The following is a 20,679-nucleotide window of genomic DNA, read 5'->3' as shown; positions in this document are numbered from 1 at the left end:
ATGATGAATTGTTACGCTAATTACACACGAATAGCTAACAATACGTACACTAATAGGTACCTTACCATAGTATTAAGTCACCAAAACAAAGCATCCGCAGCATTGTCTCACATTTACAAGAAAGGTTTTGTACACTACAGAAATGAGAGATAAAAGTGTACTATTCCCAAATGATTACGTCGAAATCCCTTTTCAACATTTGAAACCTCCACAAGCGAAAAGCCAAATGATGATAATGAAAATAACAATAGCACCTCCAACCATTAGTTTCATTTGAAGGTTCTGAAACCACATCTTGCGACGAAGCTGCCTTCCTTGCCTCTGGAAGCTGTCAGCCTGAGCGCATTCACAGTTGCAAATCAGCACAATTGCAAAGGTTGTTTTCAAGTGCAAACACTCTGTAAAATAGCACGTACCTGGAACTGAAGGTTCTCGGTTTTATCCACTAGCAGTTCAATCTTTTCACCCCGATCCAAAACCTGCAAACACAACATGTCTTCAATACATAATTTCACCCAGAATCAGGAAGAAATAACATAATTAAAAAGCATACTGAAGCAAATGCAACATTGATTTTTTCAAACAGACGCTAATTTTCCAGGTTTACCTTTCTCAAAATGTGATTTACATAATCATATCTTGATATATTCCTTCTATAAAATGTTGGCCAAAAACAAGAAAAAAAAAACAGCCACTTCGTATGGCGTGTCAGGAAACGAATCAAGCAAAGGAGCACTTAACTATGATCCACCTTATTAGGATGAACTAATATTTGTTTCTCAATTCTCCCCAAACGAGGCAACCTCTTATTTTTGTGTAAGATCTAAGCACTCACCCACTGTTAGGCAACTTTGACAGCATTCCCTTAGACACTAAAAGCCTAAGACCCGTGATTATGAGGATATCTATCTATCATTAATTCCACATGATAATTTATGAAGTGAACTTATTTGTACCTCATGAACTGATTTTCCATTTGAATAAAACTTGTCCGGGAAAAGAAAATTATGCAGAAAAAACTGCAGTTTGCAACAACAGTTTACTGAGGCAGGTCAAACTCATCAAAGCCCTTCCGGCCATGTAAGCTGGATGATTAAAGAAAATCCCCACCTCACCTAGTCGAGAACTGTCATCGCAGTTTACCTTATAATTTCTTGAACATGCATGCAATCCTCAATTCTTATGTAAATCTCCACCACTAATTAGAAGTAGAATTACACCTTTAGAAATGCAATACAAAAATGCTAATTAATTCTGTGACGTGAATAAAGTGGTGTCAAGAAATTTCACTTTCAGAAGCAAATACATTTTCTTCTGATAATTTTACAAAATGCAAAGACTGTCATTTCGTCCTAGAGTTTCAAGCAATGAGAAATTTTTCAGACAAACCAACTATAGCATTATCACCAAAAAAATTACCAATATTACAAATTCAGATTACTTTTTCAAAAACTAACTCTACATCCAGAGGCTTTAATATTCTCTGGTTGCTGCCAGTTTATGCTTGTATATTTCAATCAACTATGGCTCGATCTAACACTAGTTGGGTTGGTTGTATGGAGCCCCATTGCATTCCAATACTCAATCATTTGTGCTTAAAATGATTACGAGTTCTTTAACACTGGAGGGTTCTCTTATTTTATTTCCTATGCATATAAATCTGTGTAATATGCTAATATAAGTATGACAACAATAACTAACTGAACCCAACAGTGACCCAATTTAGGGCCTTGATTGGTGCTAAATGAGGTATCACCTAGCAAGGCTAGCATTTTCACAACAAAAATTCAGTACTGTCACCTCTGTATCAGGAGCATTCCAGCCACCATCACCACCACCCACAAACCAAAGACACTAGCGATCAAATGTTCAGTACTTGAGTAGTTAGCTGACAGAATACTTGCAAAACATATTCTATAATCCCCAGGACCAAAGTTGGGGAGCATAACTCCAGAAACATGTTTAAAACATCATAATGGAGAAGTCTAACAAAAACAATAGAAGATAATGTGTGGCGCAGCAAGTGTTAGGTTCACTCTATCAATTCTCTCCTAGTGTCACACGTCTATAGTAATAGAATCGAAGTCGATAATACAACAACAGCATACCCAGTGTGATCTCGCAAGTGGGCTCTGGGGAGGGTGGGTGTATGCATTCCTTACCCCTAACTTGTGTGAGGTAGAAAGGCAATTTCCAATAGACCCTTGGCTCAAGAAAAGCCTTTTCAAAAAGTAGGTTACACAAATACAAGAATAAAAACTAAGGTGAAAAGCATCGACGAAAGAAGTACTGACAGCAAAAAAGCAACCCAATTAACAGCCAAAAAAAGGTATCAATTAAGCCATGAATCTACAAATGATGAAAAGAGGGGGTCAATCACATTTGACTGAAGAGTGGATACCTCAACCATAATTGTTTTCTTGGTGACAAGTTTGAAAAGGCATGGGAAACATATTATTAAGATGCACACTGTTGTATTACACTGCTGAGCCTATTTATACTTATATCTACACAGTACTTAATACACCTTTTCCTATGTGGGACACTAAGTCTACTATATACATTAACTATCTAATAAATGTAACATTAAAGTCGAAATGATATATAAACTGGGCAACATTCTTAATACTTTGTACTCTTTATCAAAATATGTTTAGCATCTCAAGTTATGGAAAGTTTGCAAAGTCAAAATCAATACTAGACCTCACTACTATCGTCATCATAGCCATGTCGCCAATAAGTCCTAGTGCGAAACAGACTTGGCGGGTACCTCTTCTATTCCTACTAGCAGAGGCTTTATCAACATTTAAAGCGCCATTGTACAAGTCCACAAGGCTTAAAATTTCCCGCAGTTAGACAACAATAAGCTGACAATTTTACTACCCTTAAATGGTATCGCAATGTTCATATACCTTAGAACAGGTATAGTTTAGTTCACTGCTCTATTTTTCTATAAAGTTTCTATTCTTAGACAATACCTATGAACTTAGCTTGAACTGAATCTGCATCTGCCTCTGAAGCTCTTCTATAAGAGCAGACCTTGTTCCCATCATACATACGAGAATATTGACAATTTGACATAGATAGGTGAACAAACATAATTAAGCACTTATTCATAATATAGACACAAATGCTATCCACAAGTTAATCTCATGTAAGAATTTCATAACTTGTATGTCACTACAATGAAGCTCCTGTTTCAAAATATCACACTTGTTAATAAATCAATGATAATTATATTTGCCTCATGCAACAAACCACTATTGCAGGAAATGTTTTTTAAAGGATATTATAGTTGAAAACGCAAGCTAAAGAAGAGCTACCACTCACAGTACAAGCTTCCTTTTCCCCAAACTTGATGCTTGTAAGCCAACCAATTGACTTCTTCAACAGTCTAGAATCAATTGATTATCAATTGAAGTGTTAATTTGAACAAGATCACAACTATCTTTCTTAGGTCAAACTATAGTTAAATTCCCAATTGTCCAACGTTTAAGGCTAAACCCGCGAGAATACCAATTGCAGCATTAATTTACAATATCCTATTAATTCATATCAAAACTTCATCCAGAAAAGGACACGTTTATGAATTCCCCTAACTTTATCAACCTTAGTTCACACATATTCAATTCTAACGCATTATCTTTGTTTCAATCCATAATCCAGTTTACTATATCAATTAAATAATGAAACCACAAGTTTTTGGGATTAAACTTACCTCTCGGTGCCCAAGAACCCCAAAAACCATGTTTTTAAGAAATTGTTTTCTTACCCAAGTTTAGAGCTATCAAAAAACAAAATCTCCAGCGCACTTTACAAGTTCTGTGGGGTTTTTTTTCCTTCTTAGATTGAAAATAGCTTTTTGCTCTCACCACCTCTCCTCCTTTCACCTCCCTATCTCTTTCTCGATAATTGTTGTCAATGTTCCACTCATAAGAATGCATCACTCATTGTTTTGAGATTTAGATGAGACTGCCAAATGTTCATCGTGAAAATGGGTTGTTATGCTGGGTAAGCCAAGTCTCACTTTGCGTTGGTCAGGACCCCAAATTGGATTGTGACAACGTTGGTATAAAACCGTTGTTGTGCAGCCTTGGGTGATTGTGGAGCTAACCTCAGGTTTCAATTGAGTTTTAGACAAATCTCTCACTATTAAGATAGGTGTTGGGAAACCAGGCAAACGTAAACCTCAACTTAGGTTAGTCGAATCCAATACTTTTGAGATAATTGTGGGATAAACCTCTCAAAGACGTTGATTTTCTATGGGGAGTATATGTAATTACCTAGGAAAATCCTGCATCAGTACACCATGAAAAAGATGCAAGATATATAACAAAACTAACCTTAGACCCTAGTGGCATTCTATATCGGCGATCTAGGCCCAAAGAAGACGATATCACTACTGTGTTGGACTGTAATAAAACACAAGACATATATAATTATAACATCAATAACTAACTTTACTTCTAACTAATATGTATATCCTATATACACCAATTGGTTCATTGTTTTGTGTTATCTATTATCGAGAAGGTAAAGATTTACTGATGGTATACCAGTACAACAATTTGTTACATAAAAAATATGGTCAAAGGCGCACTTCAAGAGTGCTTAAGCCCTAAAGCAAGGTGCAAAATATGTTGGGTGCTTTCTCCCGCTTAAAATGTGTTTCAGCGTCGTCATCAAGTCTCTAAGTCATACTACTTCTTGCCAATGAGTGTCTCCTGAAAGAGGCGGCACTTAACAATTCATATTTCACTTTATCGTAAAAAAAAAATTCAAATTCTTTGTCCATATATTTGTTATTTATTCTTATAATTATTAGTCTTGGTCTAAACATACATATTTGTACTTTCTCTCCATTTATGTTTTTTCTCATAAAAGCACACATTTATTTGTACTTAACGCCCCAATAGACCTTAGAGCTATTTTGCGCTTCGCTTTTAATAACACTGATCAAACTAACTTATACAAAATGGTCAACTACCAGATAGAGTGTAGCTATTCCTGACAATTACTTGGAGTAATAATACCCAGTCATCTTCCCTATTTGATGCAAGAGCCTGATCATCACCAACATAAATTTGGTGTTGTATTCGCTAAGCAAATATTCATTGCGAGAGACAATAGGTCTTCTTACATAACTTACTCCATAGATGCACCCTTTCCATCAAAAATAAAAGAACATTAACACTTTACCTTCTCAATATTGTCCATCATTATTCCTTTGACCTCTGTGATTTGAGCCTTCAATTTAGAGAGCTTGCTCATTTCATCAGGATGGTTCATACAGTACTCCATGTGCTCTTTAAGTTTTGGCCTAGCAATTCCAGGATAAATAAATCCAAATTAATTGGCTGATTTTGGACTCTATACTAAGTCTAGCTGCTACAAATATATTATAAATTGTAGGTGAAAAAAATTAAATATACACACCCAAATTCTCTGTCAAGATTGTACGCAATGCTAAAACGATCCCCAAATAGATCATCATCTTCTTCATTATCATCAGCAAGAGGATGTGGATCGCCATCATTTTTTATACTTGAACCATAACGTTTCTTGAAATCATCCTTAACCCTTTCAAGAAACACAAACGGTACACTTCTTCCTGTTGGTTCATCAGCAACAACTAGGAAGACTACAAAATTGTGTTGGTAGCAAACTAGTCAGAATCCAGTTAACTAGAAATAAATTATATACAACATAAAAAAATATAAGAAGAATGAATACCAAATCCACTATCTAAAAGGAAGTTGAAGGTGTGACCATCGCATGAGTATGTATACTTGCTACTATTTGAAGGGAGCTTCTGCAAGCACTGGACAGCAATGGTACTAAAGTTCCCTGAATAAGGTGTATGCTCGGCTAGAACAACAGTCCCTCTCGCAACAAAACTATAAATCAAACCTTTTGGATTCATTTTCAATCACAACTCCAATTTGATGCCTGTAATTCAAAAAGACCAGTCTTAAATCCCTTACTAAGATATGCAAATATCTAACACAAAAAAATCAGCTTTTCCATGCGATTAGCACTAGACTACCACATTCAACTTTTCCATCAATAATGCTTCAAAATTAAAAAGGAAATGAGTAAAGCTACAAGATCGTTCAAGGGGTTGCTGGGGATGAAGAAAGACAAACAAAACATAGACAACAAATGGACTTCATCCAAAAAGAGAGACAAGGTGGAGTTTTGGAAAATTGTATAAAGATTCAATTAGTACAAGTGAGAATCCAATGAACTTTCTGGTGGTGTGTGCCTGCGGTGGATACTAATTCACTTAAATCTTACATTTCTGAGACCAGAAAGGAGCAGAGTAAACACGCAATTCTCGTGGCTGAAGCTGTGGTGAGATTGACCAGCCAAATCAGAGGTGCATGCAAATATCCCACATAAAAATGAACACACACACCATAAAAAAACTTTTTCGAGAGATTAGAGACTACAACATTCGCCTTAAACTAAATTGATTATGCTTCAAACTTAACAAAAAAAAGATTCTTCAAGCTGATATTTTTAGCATCTATCAGAAAAAAACCTCGCTTGTACTTTCACCGAAGTCCTCAATTTCTAGAGTCTAAATGTGGGAGAAAATTAGGGAAAACATAATATGATACGCGCAAACTCAAATATAATAACCGAACAGAGAGTCAAATCAAAAATATGAATCTACAATTCAAATCCGTACAAGGAAGATCAAATTATATGCAATTAACTACCGTAGAAACACCAATATCATAGCAATTATCAATACTTCCGATCAGATCCTCGCCGACAAAGTTCAAAATAGACAATTGCTAGAAACAATTTGTGCCAAAAAATTGTGGAAAATTACATAAACAAGAGAGAGAAAGAGAGTACCTGAGATTGGAAAAATGGCGATTACTTAGTGTACACGACTGAAAATGGAGCATAAGATTTCGCAGACGAGCGAGGGTGGGTGGGTGGGGTGGGGTTTGGTGGGGGAGGGGGGGTCTTTGTCTTTAACAGCGATGGAGTCGAGGAGTTGAGGTTAAACTGTATTATGAATTATGATTAGCAGTGTTAATTTGACTTTAATTAAACTGGTTGAGCGGTTTACAATACTTTACATACGTAAGGGCTGGGCATTGTACGTTTTGGTAATTTCGTTTTTTGTAAATATTATATTATTAACTTATTTTCATATTAAATTAGATCGGTATAGTTTGGAATTTTTGTTTTAATTTCGAAAATTTTAATACCTCATTTGATTATATTTATGCTAAATTACACAAACATCCAAAAGGGAGAAATGAGATGCTAAACTTATACAATGGGTTCTTCGATAATTTGACTTTTGAAATAAATATGAATTCTTCTAAAAAAAAAAAGAAATTTTCTTTATTCTTTTGTTATAAAGGATAATTGATTAGCTACATGATATTTTTCTCTTCTTTTTTTTTTTTCTGATTTGATCATTTGATAATTAAAAATCATAGAACGACTAATCTAAATTTTCATGAAATATCCTATAAAGGAGGATCGAAAAGCTCCATACCAAAAAGTTCTTCGTTCGCTGGGTATGAATTTATTGGTTTAGAAAGTTTAACCATCTCATCTCATTCTTTGATGCAGAATCTTACGGAGTTTTCAATTAATGCATTCATACTTACTATGTTTTGATATGTTTTTCTTTAAATGATGGTTTATTGAAAATAAGATGTATACATACTCTACCCTCTTCATATCAACTTGGGAATTATATCAGATATGATGCTGCAATAGCGTTCATACCTACTATGTCAATATCCGCTCAATATAATTTGCCTCTACCTCACAAGACGTGAGTATAATCTGCATATACTGATTACCGCACCTTTGCCAAATTTCTCGTGAAATCACATTAGATATGTTGATGTTGTTGAACATTTATTTATGATTTTAGACAAACACTATAATGATGGAAATGAAATAGGGGGGAGAGGGAGGGGGCAAGTGAGGTAGGAGTGTGTTAGGGGGTTGACATGGTAGGGTAAGGGGTGGGGGACTCGAGCACTAGAGTGTTTGAGCCACATTCCGTACATCTCGATTACCTGCTATTTCCAACCAACATATATATTGGTAATTTCATTTTTTTGTAAATATTATTTTATCAAATAGTTTTCATATCAAATTAGATCGGTATAGTTTGGAATTTTAAAGTTTTAGTTTTGAAAATTTTAATAGCTTAGTTGATTATATTTATGCTGAATTACACAAACACCCAAAAGGAAGAAATAAGATGCTAAACTTATACAATGTATTCTTTGGTAATTTGACTTTTGAAATAAATATGAATTCTTCTAAAAAAAAATCTCTTTATTCTTTTTTATAAAGGATTACTGACTAGCTACGTGATTTTTTTATTTTTTTTTTATTTTATGATTTGATCATTTGATATTTAAAAATCACAGGACGACTAATCTAAGTTTGCATGGAATAGCCTATAAAGGAGGATCGAAAAGCTCCATACCAAAAAGTTCTTTCACGAGCTGAGTATGAATTTGTTGGTTTAGGAAGTTTAACCATCTCATCGCATTATGTGATGCAAATTCTCACGAAGTTTTCAATTAATGCATTCATACTTGCTCTGTTTTGATATGTTTTTCTTTACATGATGGTTTATTGAAATAATTTGCCTCTACCTCATAAGACGTGAGTAAAATCCGCATATATCGCACCTTTGCCAAAAGATTTTGTGAAATCACATCAAATATGTTGATGTTGTTGAACATTTATTCATGATTTTAGACAAACACTAAAATGATGGAAATGAATTTATTTATTTTTTGGGAGGGGGGGGGGGGTTACAAGTGAGGTAGGAGTGTGGTAGGGGATTGACATGGTAGGGTAAGGGGTGGGGGACTCTAGTACTAGAGTATTTGAGCCAAGTTCTACACATCGGTTACCTGCTATTTCCAACCAACATATATACCGAATACCTCTCCCCATCAACAATTGGAATCTTGATCACCAAAATTTCCCTCACTCACTTCATTGACCGCTAAATCACGTTTGGAAACCCCCTCCTATCTAAGGCTGGCTACACATACTAATTACTATGTAATGCATATTATATGCACCATGTAGCTCAATTTCCACTATAAACACCAAGTTTTGCTACTCTGATAGACAACATTGCCTTGACATAATATATATAAGACTTGGAGACAAAGTAAGAGTCGTCAACTTGCAGAACACAAATATCCAAGAAAATTTAATAGGCCCCAAGATGGATGCTTTCTTAACAAGAGCGAAAATCTGGAAAGAACCTAAAATCTCAACCTTTACCCAATCGCTATGTTGCTCAAACTCTCCAAAAATATTGTCACACCAGTGTTGGATTCTCCAAAATGCACTACTTTTGGAATATCCGACACACACCTGTAGACTTATTGAAGAGTCCAAGCAACATAGCCCAACAATAGTCATGTAAATAACTAGACACCAGCAATAACTACAAATTATTCCCACAGCAATTTGAAAGTATTCAAGATTTGTATCTCAAATTCTAAAGTAGAGAACTAAAGCACATAGCCAACAGGAATAAGTTTTTAACCACAGAAAGCAGACAGTTATATTATAACAACATAGCCACAAATACAGCTTTTTAAAGAAACTGTTGGAAGTCCAAATTTTTTTGGGTGCACTTAGCACTGAAAATGAGTTCAGTTTCAGTCTTGAAGAACAACGTAAAACATTTATGAAAACAATCACTAGACAGGGTTGGAATTATAACAGCATATTCCAACCATGAATTTAGAATGGTTTATCTTCCACTTAACCAAAATCATCTACTGGTCTTAGGTGGATGATTCTTCCAAACAATCCATACGTTCAAGGTTTCACACCGTTAATAGTTGGATCGAGACCTCGGGTTTCCTTCACATGATCCACATATTCACTGTACTGCATAGTAAATAATGTGCTCTGGTATCGAGTTAGATGGATTTGCTTCCTCAATGATTCTGTTATAGGTCCATTATAACCTGCTTTGCGTATCAGTGAGTCAATTGCTTCTATAACGGTCCACCCTGGAGACAAAATTCAGTAAGTTCATCTTGCAGCTCAACTAGTTCAACAAGTGCCAGAAAAACTTAAATAGACGAGATGCACAACATTCTGTGTCGGTGATAGGTAAGGGAGAAGAAAATTACCTTCATGAGCAGCCACCTCAGGTAGGTACGTGGCATTTCTTCTTGTGTTATAGTTAGGGTCAGTAAATTCAATAATTATCCCATGCTTCCCTACCTGAACAAAGCCATTACATTCCTGAGAACAAAATACTACTACAGCAAACCAACAAGAGAGAAGCAGTTGTTGAGAAAAAGGGATGCAAGTAGATAAAAAAATTCTCATATGATTATGTCAACAATGACGAGGATTTACACACTGACGAATCATGACCACCGACCACCTTACCCAAGCAAAAGAACATACAGAAGGTGAATCATCTAAAAACCAATAGGAGAGTTTCGAAAATGTAAAATGACGACTGATTTTTGATTTCAGAATTTGGATTGGCATGAGGGAGAAAATGAAGAAAAGACGACTGTGTTCTAAGCTTCACGTTACATGTTTAGGGAGTTATACAAGTCCAAAGGCAGATTTGATTGTCATGCTTGTGTAACAAATTTTTAATAGCACGTCACTCCAAACAAAACTAAGCTCTACCATCCCATCCAAGTACAGTATAACGTCTTAGAAACAAATAATGCAGACAATGTTTCAACACCATTCTAAGAAGTGAAATCTGACGGTCTAAATTATGGCAAAATTTGCTTCTTATTTGAATTCTTTTGGTGCTCATGAATTTGCTCCACAAAGCCATGACCCAATCACAAAAAGATATATGTCAAGCGTACAAACATGTTCATATCCTCCATGATTTAAGAATCAGAGATTCAAAGTAAGTTCAAAAGCAGTACCTCCCAATCAAGGTAGTTAGCTGCAGTCTCATAATTAGTGAGAATTGAAACTGTACACTGTAAAGTAGGTAACTCTTTAGCCTGTATCGGAGGAAAACGACGGTCCTTGAGAGCACTGCAGATGAATTCAAATATGTAAATACGTAGATACAGTGTCATAAGATATAACATAAGTTTTTATTTAGGCCGGAACAAAATTTAAGAAAATAAAAGCAGCAAGCAATTCACTTTCTTAAGAACCCAAGAGTGTGACAAACTTAAGGTTTCAAAGCAAGTCAGCACAAGGAAAAGGAAGTGTAAAACGTCATTTATACTCAAACAGTGAAACCGAAGAGATTAAAGTGCAAAAAATCTCAAGATTCATTTTTCTGCACACTAACATACTGAATCATGAGTATAGTACAATACCAATATGAAATAGAATGCTTTCAGACGCCCAAGAAGTGTCCAATAAATTGATAGAAAATGTATCAAACATACACATGCCAAACAACTAATGTAATCCTTCAAACAGTTTTGCCAATAATAATCAGCTTTGATTCAACAAATTCTTTGTCACATAATGATGCTCAATTATCTTAATATCATTCCTATTTATTAGCTAACAAACATGAAATAGAATTGCAAAGAGAAAAATAAAAGTACTTCAAATATAAGAACTTTACTTGCAATTTACCTTGTCAGAGCATAATCCTTAAAGCCATTAACAATGCAGCGAGCTTCCAGAGTGCCAATGCATCCGCGCAAACGAGGCTCCCCACCATTCACCACTTTCTTCCAAGTCACAAACAGCGGGCTGAAATGCAGTTTGAGCATGAGAGCAAAATCCAAATTTATTTTTGTATTGGTTTGCCATTTCATGAGTTACAGATGAAAGACTAAGAATGATGTTAGCTTACAAAAAGGGACACCCAAAAATCCTTACCCCGTCCAAAAGCAGATGCGTTTTCCAACTTATTAAGACTATAAAGAACATTTTGTCATGAGAACAAAATACATAGACAGTTAATACAACAAGCTTCGTGGAACACAGACCTTCACTTGATGAAAGAAAAAGATGTTTCAAGGAAGACTAACGATTAGAAATTTGGTGGTGGTGGTGGGGGTGGGGTGGGGGGGAATATAAAGAAAGGGAAGCTTCCAATAGAAAAGGAATGCCCTACATAAAAATCTTATTTAAAAAAATGTTTTATAAAGGAAAATACAATTTTGAAAAGGCCATGACAAATCAACACTTATAAAGAGTAACAAGTGACACAATTGGAATGAAAGAAGCTAAAAATCACATCTTTTTTCTCAGTAAAAGTTAGAATCACATCTTGCGAGCACATCATTTCCAGTTGGCACTAAACAACAAAATAAACAGGTAATTTTCCAGATTCAAGAACACAAAAGGATTGAAACAGCATTGACCCTTCCTATTCCAAGGCCTCAGCACCATGCAACCAAGAAAATAAATTGTTCCCCTGTAAACACTTGAGTAAGTAACTTGTACAAAAGAATCCAACTCATTCCAATCTAAAGATAGAGAAATTGCACATATCTGCAGGAGGGAATTTACACATTCCCCACAAACTATGCCACAAAAGGGTAACAAAGATATGTTCACACATAGCAAAAACAACAATTAGGACCCAGTCCCAACTAAGTTAGGGTCATCTATATGAATCATCACTTCTTCGTTTAAACTCAACTCATATACATGCATATAGAAATTGCACATATCTCAAGGAGGGAAGTTAAACATATCTCACAAACATGTCACATTCACAAAAGGGTAATAAAGATATGTCAACACATTGCAACAACAACAACAATAAGGACTCAGTCCCAACTCCCAATCAAGTTAAGGTCGGCTATATGAATCATCACTTCTTCGTTTAAACTCAACCCATATACATGCATATAAAAACTGCACATATCTCCAGAAGGGAAGTTAAGCATGTCACATTCACAAAAGGGTAATAAGGATATGTTCACACATTGCATCAACAACAACAATTAGGACTCAATCCCAACTCCCAATCAAGTTAGGGTCAGCTATATAAATCATCACTTCTTCGTCTAAGCTCAACTCATATATGGGTTGCTCAGATGGTAAGCACCCTCCACATCCAACTCTAAAAAGAAGCTCAACTCATATACATGCATACAAAAATTAAAGACACCCCATATACAAGAAAACAAAAAAAGACACAAACTTTGCAAGAATATCAATATGGGTGTCTCTAATTTTAAGCTAAAACAAAAAGGGGCAAAGAGAAAATTAGCTTACTGTTCACCCTCATCAAAAGCAGGAGGAGGAGGTTGTTCCTTGTTGTAGTGAGACACCAATGTATCAAAACAGTAAACAGCCATCTCCCTATTTGCAGACACCATCTTTTTCCTCCCTGCTAAATTCAATCAAATTTCACACAAAACAAGAATCGATCTTTCAATTAACAGTTTAACAAATCAATAGATCAAATTTCAGTCAAATTGAAGATTCTAAAAAAGGGGTTTTTTTCCCCTTTTTTCCTATGTGCCTAACAAATCCTAAGCAGAAATGGGTACAGATTGCAGAATAAGAACAAAGCAAAGAGCCTTGTGAGAATTCCTCTTCCTTTTTCCACTTTGGGCTCTTTTTTGAGTTTTTTTTTTTTTTTTTTTTGCTTTAATGGTTTCCCAAGAATTATTATTATTATATTATTTAGAGTAGTGGAAAAGCCAGTATTTTTTATATTTTGTTTGGATAGGAATAATTTAATAGTGTAAATTATTTTCTTGCATTGATAATTTCGTCATGGACCAACCTTCTAGAGAATGGCCAAAAAAGTCCCTCGATTGCTGGAAACTAACATATTTACGTAAAAGACTTGATTGCAACATGACAACTTTTATGTCGTTTGATACTTGAGATAAAAATAATAATTTTGAGATAAAATTTGAAACTAGTTTTATTTTTTGTTCTATTTGAATTACAATTGTAACTGAGGGTTCATCCAAAACTCTTTTGATAATTTTTTTATTTATAATGGTTTTAGAATGTTAAATCTCCCACAATTATTCGTATATTTACTTCTTTCATATCTTACTACTATATCCACATACTTCGAAAATATTTATCCTAAGATTGGTTAATTTTAAGTGAAACCTAGAAATCAAAGTCATTTTAGAGTCATCCATCAAATTTAGGTTGTCTTTGCTAATTTTTAGTAACGACAGGGGTATATATAGCCGAAAACATAGGTAACCAATAAATATAAGTTGAAGAGTATATTTGGACCCTTTTCCCTCTAAATACAACACAAATTTGCATATTCCACTACTGGCAACAACAGAACAAACTGAATCCAACACAACTATTCAGAACAAACTGAATCCAACACAAATAATCAGAATGAAATTGTTAAGGTAAATGATAGCAAGCACACAATAACTACAAGGATTTATTCAAGTTTAATCTGAATCAGAATCATGTCTTCTTCTCTTCTCCTTGTCTTTCCTGTGTTTCTTCCTGTCATCTGAATCGTGGGTGTGCTTCCTCTTATCGTCAGAATCACGGGAACGTTTCCTCCTGTCATCTGAATCGCGGGAATGCTTCCTCCTATCATTTGTATCATGCAAATGTCGCTTCTCTCTCCTCTCATCCTTTTCCCGTCTCTTCTCTTCTCGCCTCTTCTTCTTTTGGCTCCTTTCATCCTCGGACTCTTCTTCATTCTGTAGGGGTGCAACAGCAGGGAGATTTGCAGTAATCTTTTCTACAGGCTCATCGACCGGATTAGATGGAAAAGCTGATGGTAAACTTGGTTCTTCCCAAGGTTTGGGCAATCTGCAGAATGCGTTAACAAACATGATTAGGATTTAGGCACCCGTATAGAATAAAGAAGAAACAAAATCCATTATTATTTTCTTTAACTCATAATTTAGTTTACTCTACAACCTTTCCATCTTCAAAGTCAAGCCCCTATTTCCCAACTAGCAACGAAATTCAGAGACAAGGGCGAGGAGAAATAGAGCACATAAAGCGCAACAGGTGAAATAAAATGACCAATAAGAACCACAAAAATCTTAAGAGAACATTCAATGCTAGTGAAATCAGTACTTACTTTGAGAAACCAAGACCGTCCACCCGAGCTGCTTCAGAATGCCCTGCTCCCAAGTCTTCTGCAGTTGAACCTCTCTTCACAAGTTCAGACAACTCATGCTTGTCTAGCTGAGTACCTTGAGGACGTGTGGCACGCTTAGGAGCTAAGCCCAGAGCCTCCCTCATTGACTGCTCCTCCTCTTCTTTAATCCTACGTATTTCTTCTTTTGCTGCCTCCATATCCTTATCCTGGGATTTCTTATCGCGGGTGTACCAATGAAGATCTTTCCCTGTACAGCGGGGAGAAAACACCACAACAAGATGTAAAATATGCCACTAGTTAAGACTATGTAAATGAAGAAATAAAATGTCCAGTACAACATACCCCCATCTTGCCCCAGTAAAAAGCACTTGGGACCCCAGATAAAATATGGATTTAGTACCTCAGGATTCCAACATGTTATTTATGACTTCAAACCTATATTGTCTAGCTAGCTTTGTACAAATATGCATCTCCTCACACTCAATATAATTACAGCCTACAAAGCAGGGCAGCAAAATCTACTCTGAGAATACAAGATTAGCCAAGGTAAAAATGACTACATTCAGTAGAAGGTACAAGTAGCACACATGAAGGATAAATGAGTGGAGGTCACTTGAGATTGTTTTTTATGTTTTGCATAGACCTCCAGATGAAACGGTTATTAAACATGAAACTTACTGTGAGTGAGGGTGTAAAAAAGGGGTGAGGTAGACCTCAAATCACTGTAGCGATATGCACAAGGTTGTATGTTTCAGTTTAGAAGTTCTCACTTACTCTATTGTAAATATGGCTTTTCCAAGTACTGTCTAAGAACTGAGTTAGTACTGATTTTATTAACAAAATGCTACCATTTTTTAAACAAAATTAATTATTTAAGGGCTTGGCCAGTTTGTGCTTCTTCAACAGGAGAAGTTGCTTCTTCAACCTCCCCTCGCCTTGTCACTTTAATTGACAAAGCGCTTGCTTTTCACAACAATGACCTAGACTTTTGAATCATTTGCATTTAGGTACCATAATCTCGACCTAATAGCACTTCAACTTCATTCTTATGAGAGCTAAACTTCCTGTGCATATATTCTATCTAATTTATACTTGTCTGAAAATCCTCAATCACTTGAGTGCTTCTTCACAGCCACCAATTTGTTCATCTCGTTAGTCTCATCAATTGACACAATATCATCAGCAGGTACATGTGCCATCTAACATCATCCTATAAACTATTGTTTATCTCATCCAGCCTTAGCATGATTAAATTCAAGCTCAGAGAAGACCCTTGGAATAAAAATCCACAAATATACTAAACTCCTTACTTACCTGTTTCGAGAAAAAATAGTTAGCTCCTTTATATTTCTTCCTACTGGTCTCACACTTCTGATTGCTCCTTTGTACATGCATTTTATGACATTAACATATTTGATGTGAATTCATTTATTCCAAAGTACACTTATCTTAGCATTCTATCACATGCTTGACTAAACTATACTTGATCAAAGACTCAATACAACATACAACCAGAAGTTCCGGCAAAATCAATAACTTATGGCGTACAGTAATAGATAACAGAATTTGTGCTCTGAACTTGGGGCAGCAAATTTAAAAAATACCATGAAGTACTTCACATTGCAGTTAATTGTTATGTTTCAAGGATATATATTTTTTTTCATATCTACAATCTTCAGAGAAAAAAAAAAGCTCTTACTCATAGGGATGAACATATATACCATCCTTTAATTTACAATGGCCTTGGGGAAAACAGCAGAAGCAATATGTTTCTCATCGACTATATATATATATATATATATATATATATGTTTCTTATCGACTAATTTCCAGCAATTGCAATTGTACAATTTGAGAACAAGAATATATACCTTTCTGCCATCTCCCAACTGCTGCTTTGACACTATGACCTATATAATTTTCTCGATGTTTATCAACCTTCACATCATCCCAGCTAAATTCTGTTGCAGCAAAGAAATAATACATTAGGAACACTAGAGATTAGGACAAGAATTTAACAGCTTGATCTCCAGAAAAACAAGAACAAATTTTGTGGAAGAACCTCCTATGCCATCTACAGGAAAACTTCATTAAGCGTGTTTGAACTAGAAAGCATTACAACTCAAAATTTATGACTCTAGGAAGAGCTAAGATATACTGATTCTTATATCTATGCAGCTGTCTCATAACTTCTGTCACGGAATTAGACCGATAAGCCAGAACCCCAACTAAAAGTAGCAACATTTAGATAAGAAGGGAAAATATAAAAAGGGAGACAAAGAGACATGTATAATAAGCAGAAACGAGAACCAAGAAAGCAGACCACATCTAACTGCACTTATAAATATGAACTAATTTGTTGGACCACATCCATGATTCACTCAATACAAGCAGCAAGTACCAGAAAACTCCTGAATCTGACAAATGGAAACATGGCCTTTTTTTATCAAGCAAATATAAACATGGACTTGCAAAATACAGACATCAAACTATCAGAAAACAAGCATGCATTGAACACCATCTCAAGAACCCAACCTTAATTTTCCTTCTACACAGATCCTCTGCCTTTCACCCAAAATTTACAAGTTCATAACTCCTCCAACTTTTCCCCAACTTCCTTGGATAGTAACAGTAATTGTTGTTGTTTATAACTCCTAAAACTTTTCCATTCTAATCCTAGAGGGTAACAACAACATAACCAATGTAACCCATTACATTACCAGTGGGATCTAAGCAGGGTGGTGTGTACTCAGCCTTACTTTGGCTCGAGTAAGCATATCAAAAATCAAGTATGTAAAACAAATGCAATACTGGAGAAGCCATACTGAAAACAGCTAAGAACAGAACAAGTAGCAACAACAAATAACAACATATACGGATAAGAGACTCGACTATCTATTAACCTTCTACCTTAATCTTCAACCTTCATATCTTCCTATCTAATCCTACTGACTGCTGGGAGTAAATCTGATTATGTTTATAACAACAATAAATCCACATACTATAATTCCACAATTAATGATATCTCAAATAATTTCATAATAAGAAAAGCCTCGATCTTTGTTCGAGGAAAGGCGATTCTCTCAAATTTTAACCATATGTAAGCAAATTAGACTAACAATTGATGAAACGTAATACTTTAAATGACGAACTATAAGAAGAAGAAAAACAAAGAAACCCTAGATTAACCAGAGATGAGCAAAGAAAGCTTACGATCTCGGCCGCCACGAACGCCGCCTCTAGTAGGATGATACATCTTTTGCCCTTCTTCTCCTCTCTAAACCCAGATTTCAATTTCACCAACCAACTCAAAATTCAGGTGCTGAAAAAGGGGAACATAGAATGACAGATATGGTTCTTAGCATAAGGCTCAGCTAGTGTATAAAACTAATATTTGTAATAATATTTATATTATTAATTATGAAGAAATTATTTTTATATAGTGTTTAAAAATTACGGAATCGTTACACGTCTTTAATCATACAAATGCATGCTTGAAAACTCTTTGCTTTACTATAAATAAAGTATATAACTAATGATGGTTGAAAATTGTACCAAACTCAAACAAGTTACTAATAGACATAATGTAATGACCCGGTAGATTATTTTTGGAAATTTTGAACTATTCGTTTAACTGTAGTTAATTAGTTGATGGATAGGTATAGATATTTGACTTAATCGATAGTTAATGGGCTAAAGTGATCATTTATTTAAGAACATATACCACTTGATATATAGATATTAAAATAATTTAATGGAGTTTGTCTCTTTAAATTTATAATAATTATTATTATTCTTTAAAGAAATAAAAACTACCCTAAAAGATGTGTGGTCGCCGCATGTGCAACGAAGAGGACGATCTCCAGGTAAGATACTTTGAGTAAATTTATTCCTAAAGTTATAACGATATCAATAGGAGGGCAAGTAGAATTCATGCGGTGATCATATACTTAAGTAATGCTTCTGGTGTTTTCTTGATTTGGTCGTATGAATTTGCATAACAATTATGTCATGTATAATGACTATAATTATAATTAATAATTGACCAATAATGATTGTGAGGTGGTGTTTGAATAATTAACCACAGGAGAAATATTGTTCAGGTAACTAGTAGCTAAATCTTTAATATCCTATAACTAGGTATGTAATGAAATAGAAATTATTTTGTAGTTTGTTAATTGGGCGGAAAACAAAGGTGCGAATGATGATGCTGTACGTGTTTGGAAGAAGGATTTTAGCTTTGCAACAAAAGAAAATATATTATTATTATAAGAGGTTAATGTACTGTTTCTTCTTTTCCTTTTCAAATGAGTCTTATAATTCCTATCATTTTAATAATTATCATAGCTTTGATACAATATTATATGTAGTTAATTAGTGGGTGTATTGTGATATATAAAGATCATTAAAATTATGTTATCTGGAGATATTGAGACTAAACCTCAGACTTGAAATTTGGAAAATATGAGAATTGACATGTTAGCAAGATAAATAAATTGATTATAAATTTGAGTGAGTTTTTGCGTCTAAGCTAGACATATACTAGTATGGATGTTGTTAGTTTTGAAATCCTTATTGTGACTATTTATTTGAATAGATTGTATTGATTTGGAAGCCCAAAGAAAGGGGAAGGCTCAAGTCCCGAAGTGATCGTTCTATTTGTTTGAGGCAAGTGGATTTCTAAACCCTTGTTAAGTGTATGGAATTCGTGTATTTCCTTATAATATGTGTTTGGGGGTAATGAGACTTGGTGATGGGTTAACTTGTTCACACTGATTAATTCTAATGATGAAAAAGGGGTGTGTGATGTGTTGGAATTATTTGTGACGGGCATTGGTACGAGTACCAGTGTTATAAAGGAAAAGTTTATTACTATAGAATGCAGATTGTAATTCGAGAATGTTAAAGCATATGGGCATTAGTTGATATATTATTGACTTGATTTATTATTTGCGATTGTGTTCTTTATTGAACCCGTATACTGGTGATAGCTGAGATGATTACATATCATATTGATATTTGATTGAGATGCATCATCCATTTTATTGAAATCATATTGTGCACATGCATTGACATGAGATTGAGTATAAGTTGGGCATATGGAGATTGTTCGTGTTGGGGATGGTGAGATGTTAAGATTATAATTTGGGCACGTGGAGATCATCCGTGCGAAATTTATTTGATTTATGATAGTGCGTTGAGATCGTCCGCACAAACACGTGAAGATCGTCCGTGTCGGTATATGGACCTCGCGAGTCCCCCATGAGTCATGAACTCTCGATGTATTTCCGAGGAGTATAATGAATATACGGTTGAGAGAGTACTTGGTATTCTGAGGCATATCATTTCATGGTGTCATATTGCATTGCATCTCATGACATCATTCATTCTTGATGATTATGTGTTTTATTGGTGGTTGGAAAGTACTTGATGTTTGATTACCTCTATTTGATGAACTTGATCTTGTGTGTTATTGATATTTGTGAGTGCCTTTTTGTGAAAGTTGTGATTAATGAATATTGAGTTTGTTGTTGAGGATATGTAATTTGTTAAAGTGATTGTTGTTGAGCTTGGTATTATGTAAACTGTGAACTGTTAAGTTGGGCTGGTTTTATGTAGGTTGTAGTTGTGAGGTT

The 20,679-nt window shown here is 34.9% G+C and overlaps 3 protein-coding genes across 3 annotated transcripts; all 3 read right to left on the bottom strand.

Moving 5' to 3' along the window:
- Positions 1-45: 45 nt before the first annotated feature.
- Positions 46-6,945, bottom strand: LOC125835819 (vesicle-associated membrane protein 727). Its single transcript, XM_049514923.1, has 6 exons — positions 6,868-6,945; positions 5,734-5,949; positions 5,437-5,641; positions 5,200-5,320; positions 417-479; positions 46-336 (listed from the first exon to the last, which is right to left on the bottom strand). The coding sequence occupies exons 2-6, from the start codon at positions 5,921-5,923 to the stop codon at positions 193-195; spliced, it is 723 nt and encodes a 240-aa protein (XP_049370880.1). The 5' UTR covers positions 5,924-5,949; positions 6,868-6,945; the 3' UTR covers positions 46-192.
- A 2,612-nt stretch (positions 6,946-9,557) lies between these two features.
- LOC125835823 (uncharacterized protein At2g38710) lies at positions 9,558-13,585 on the bottom strand. The gene is made up of 5 exons (XM_049514927.1): positions 13,210-13,585; positions 11,611-11,730; positions 10,935-11,049; positions 10,164-10,257; positions 9,558-10,040 (listed from the first exon to the last, which is right to left on the bottom strand). Exons 1-5 carry the CDS (start codon positions 13,311-13,313, stop codon positions 9,844-9,846), a joined length of 630 nt encoding a protein of 209 aa, XP_049370884.1. The 5' UTR covers positions 13,314-13,585; the 3' UTR covers positions 9,558-9,843.
- A 695-nt stretch (positions 13,586-14,280) lies between these two features.
- On the bottom strand, positions 14,281-18,430 carry LOC125835818 (uncharacterized). Its single transcript, XM_049514922.1, has 4 exons — positions 18,257-18,430; positions 16,915-17,004; positions 15,023-15,290; positions 14,281-14,745 (listed from the first exon to the last, which is right to left on the bottom strand). Exons 1-4 carry the CDS (start codon positions 18,297-18,299, stop codon positions 14,373-14,375), a joined length of 774 nt encoding a protein of 257 aa, XP_049370879.1. The 5' UTR covers positions 18,300-18,430; the 3' UTR covers positions 14,281-14,372.
- Positions 18,431-20,679: the final 2,249 nt, after the last annotated feature.

The sequence above is a fragment of the Solanum verrucosum genome, unplaced genomic scaffold, assembly GCF_900185275.1.
Source record: "Solanum verrucosum unplaced genomic scaffold, falcon-dt-bn FXZP01000128.1, whole genome shotgun sequence".
NCBI lineage: Eukaryota > Viridiplantae > Streptophyta > Magnoliopsida > Solanales > Solanaceae > Solanum > Solanum verrucosum.
Note: the sequence above shows the minus strand (reverse complement) of the source record. Positions and strands in the feature narration are given on the sequence as shown.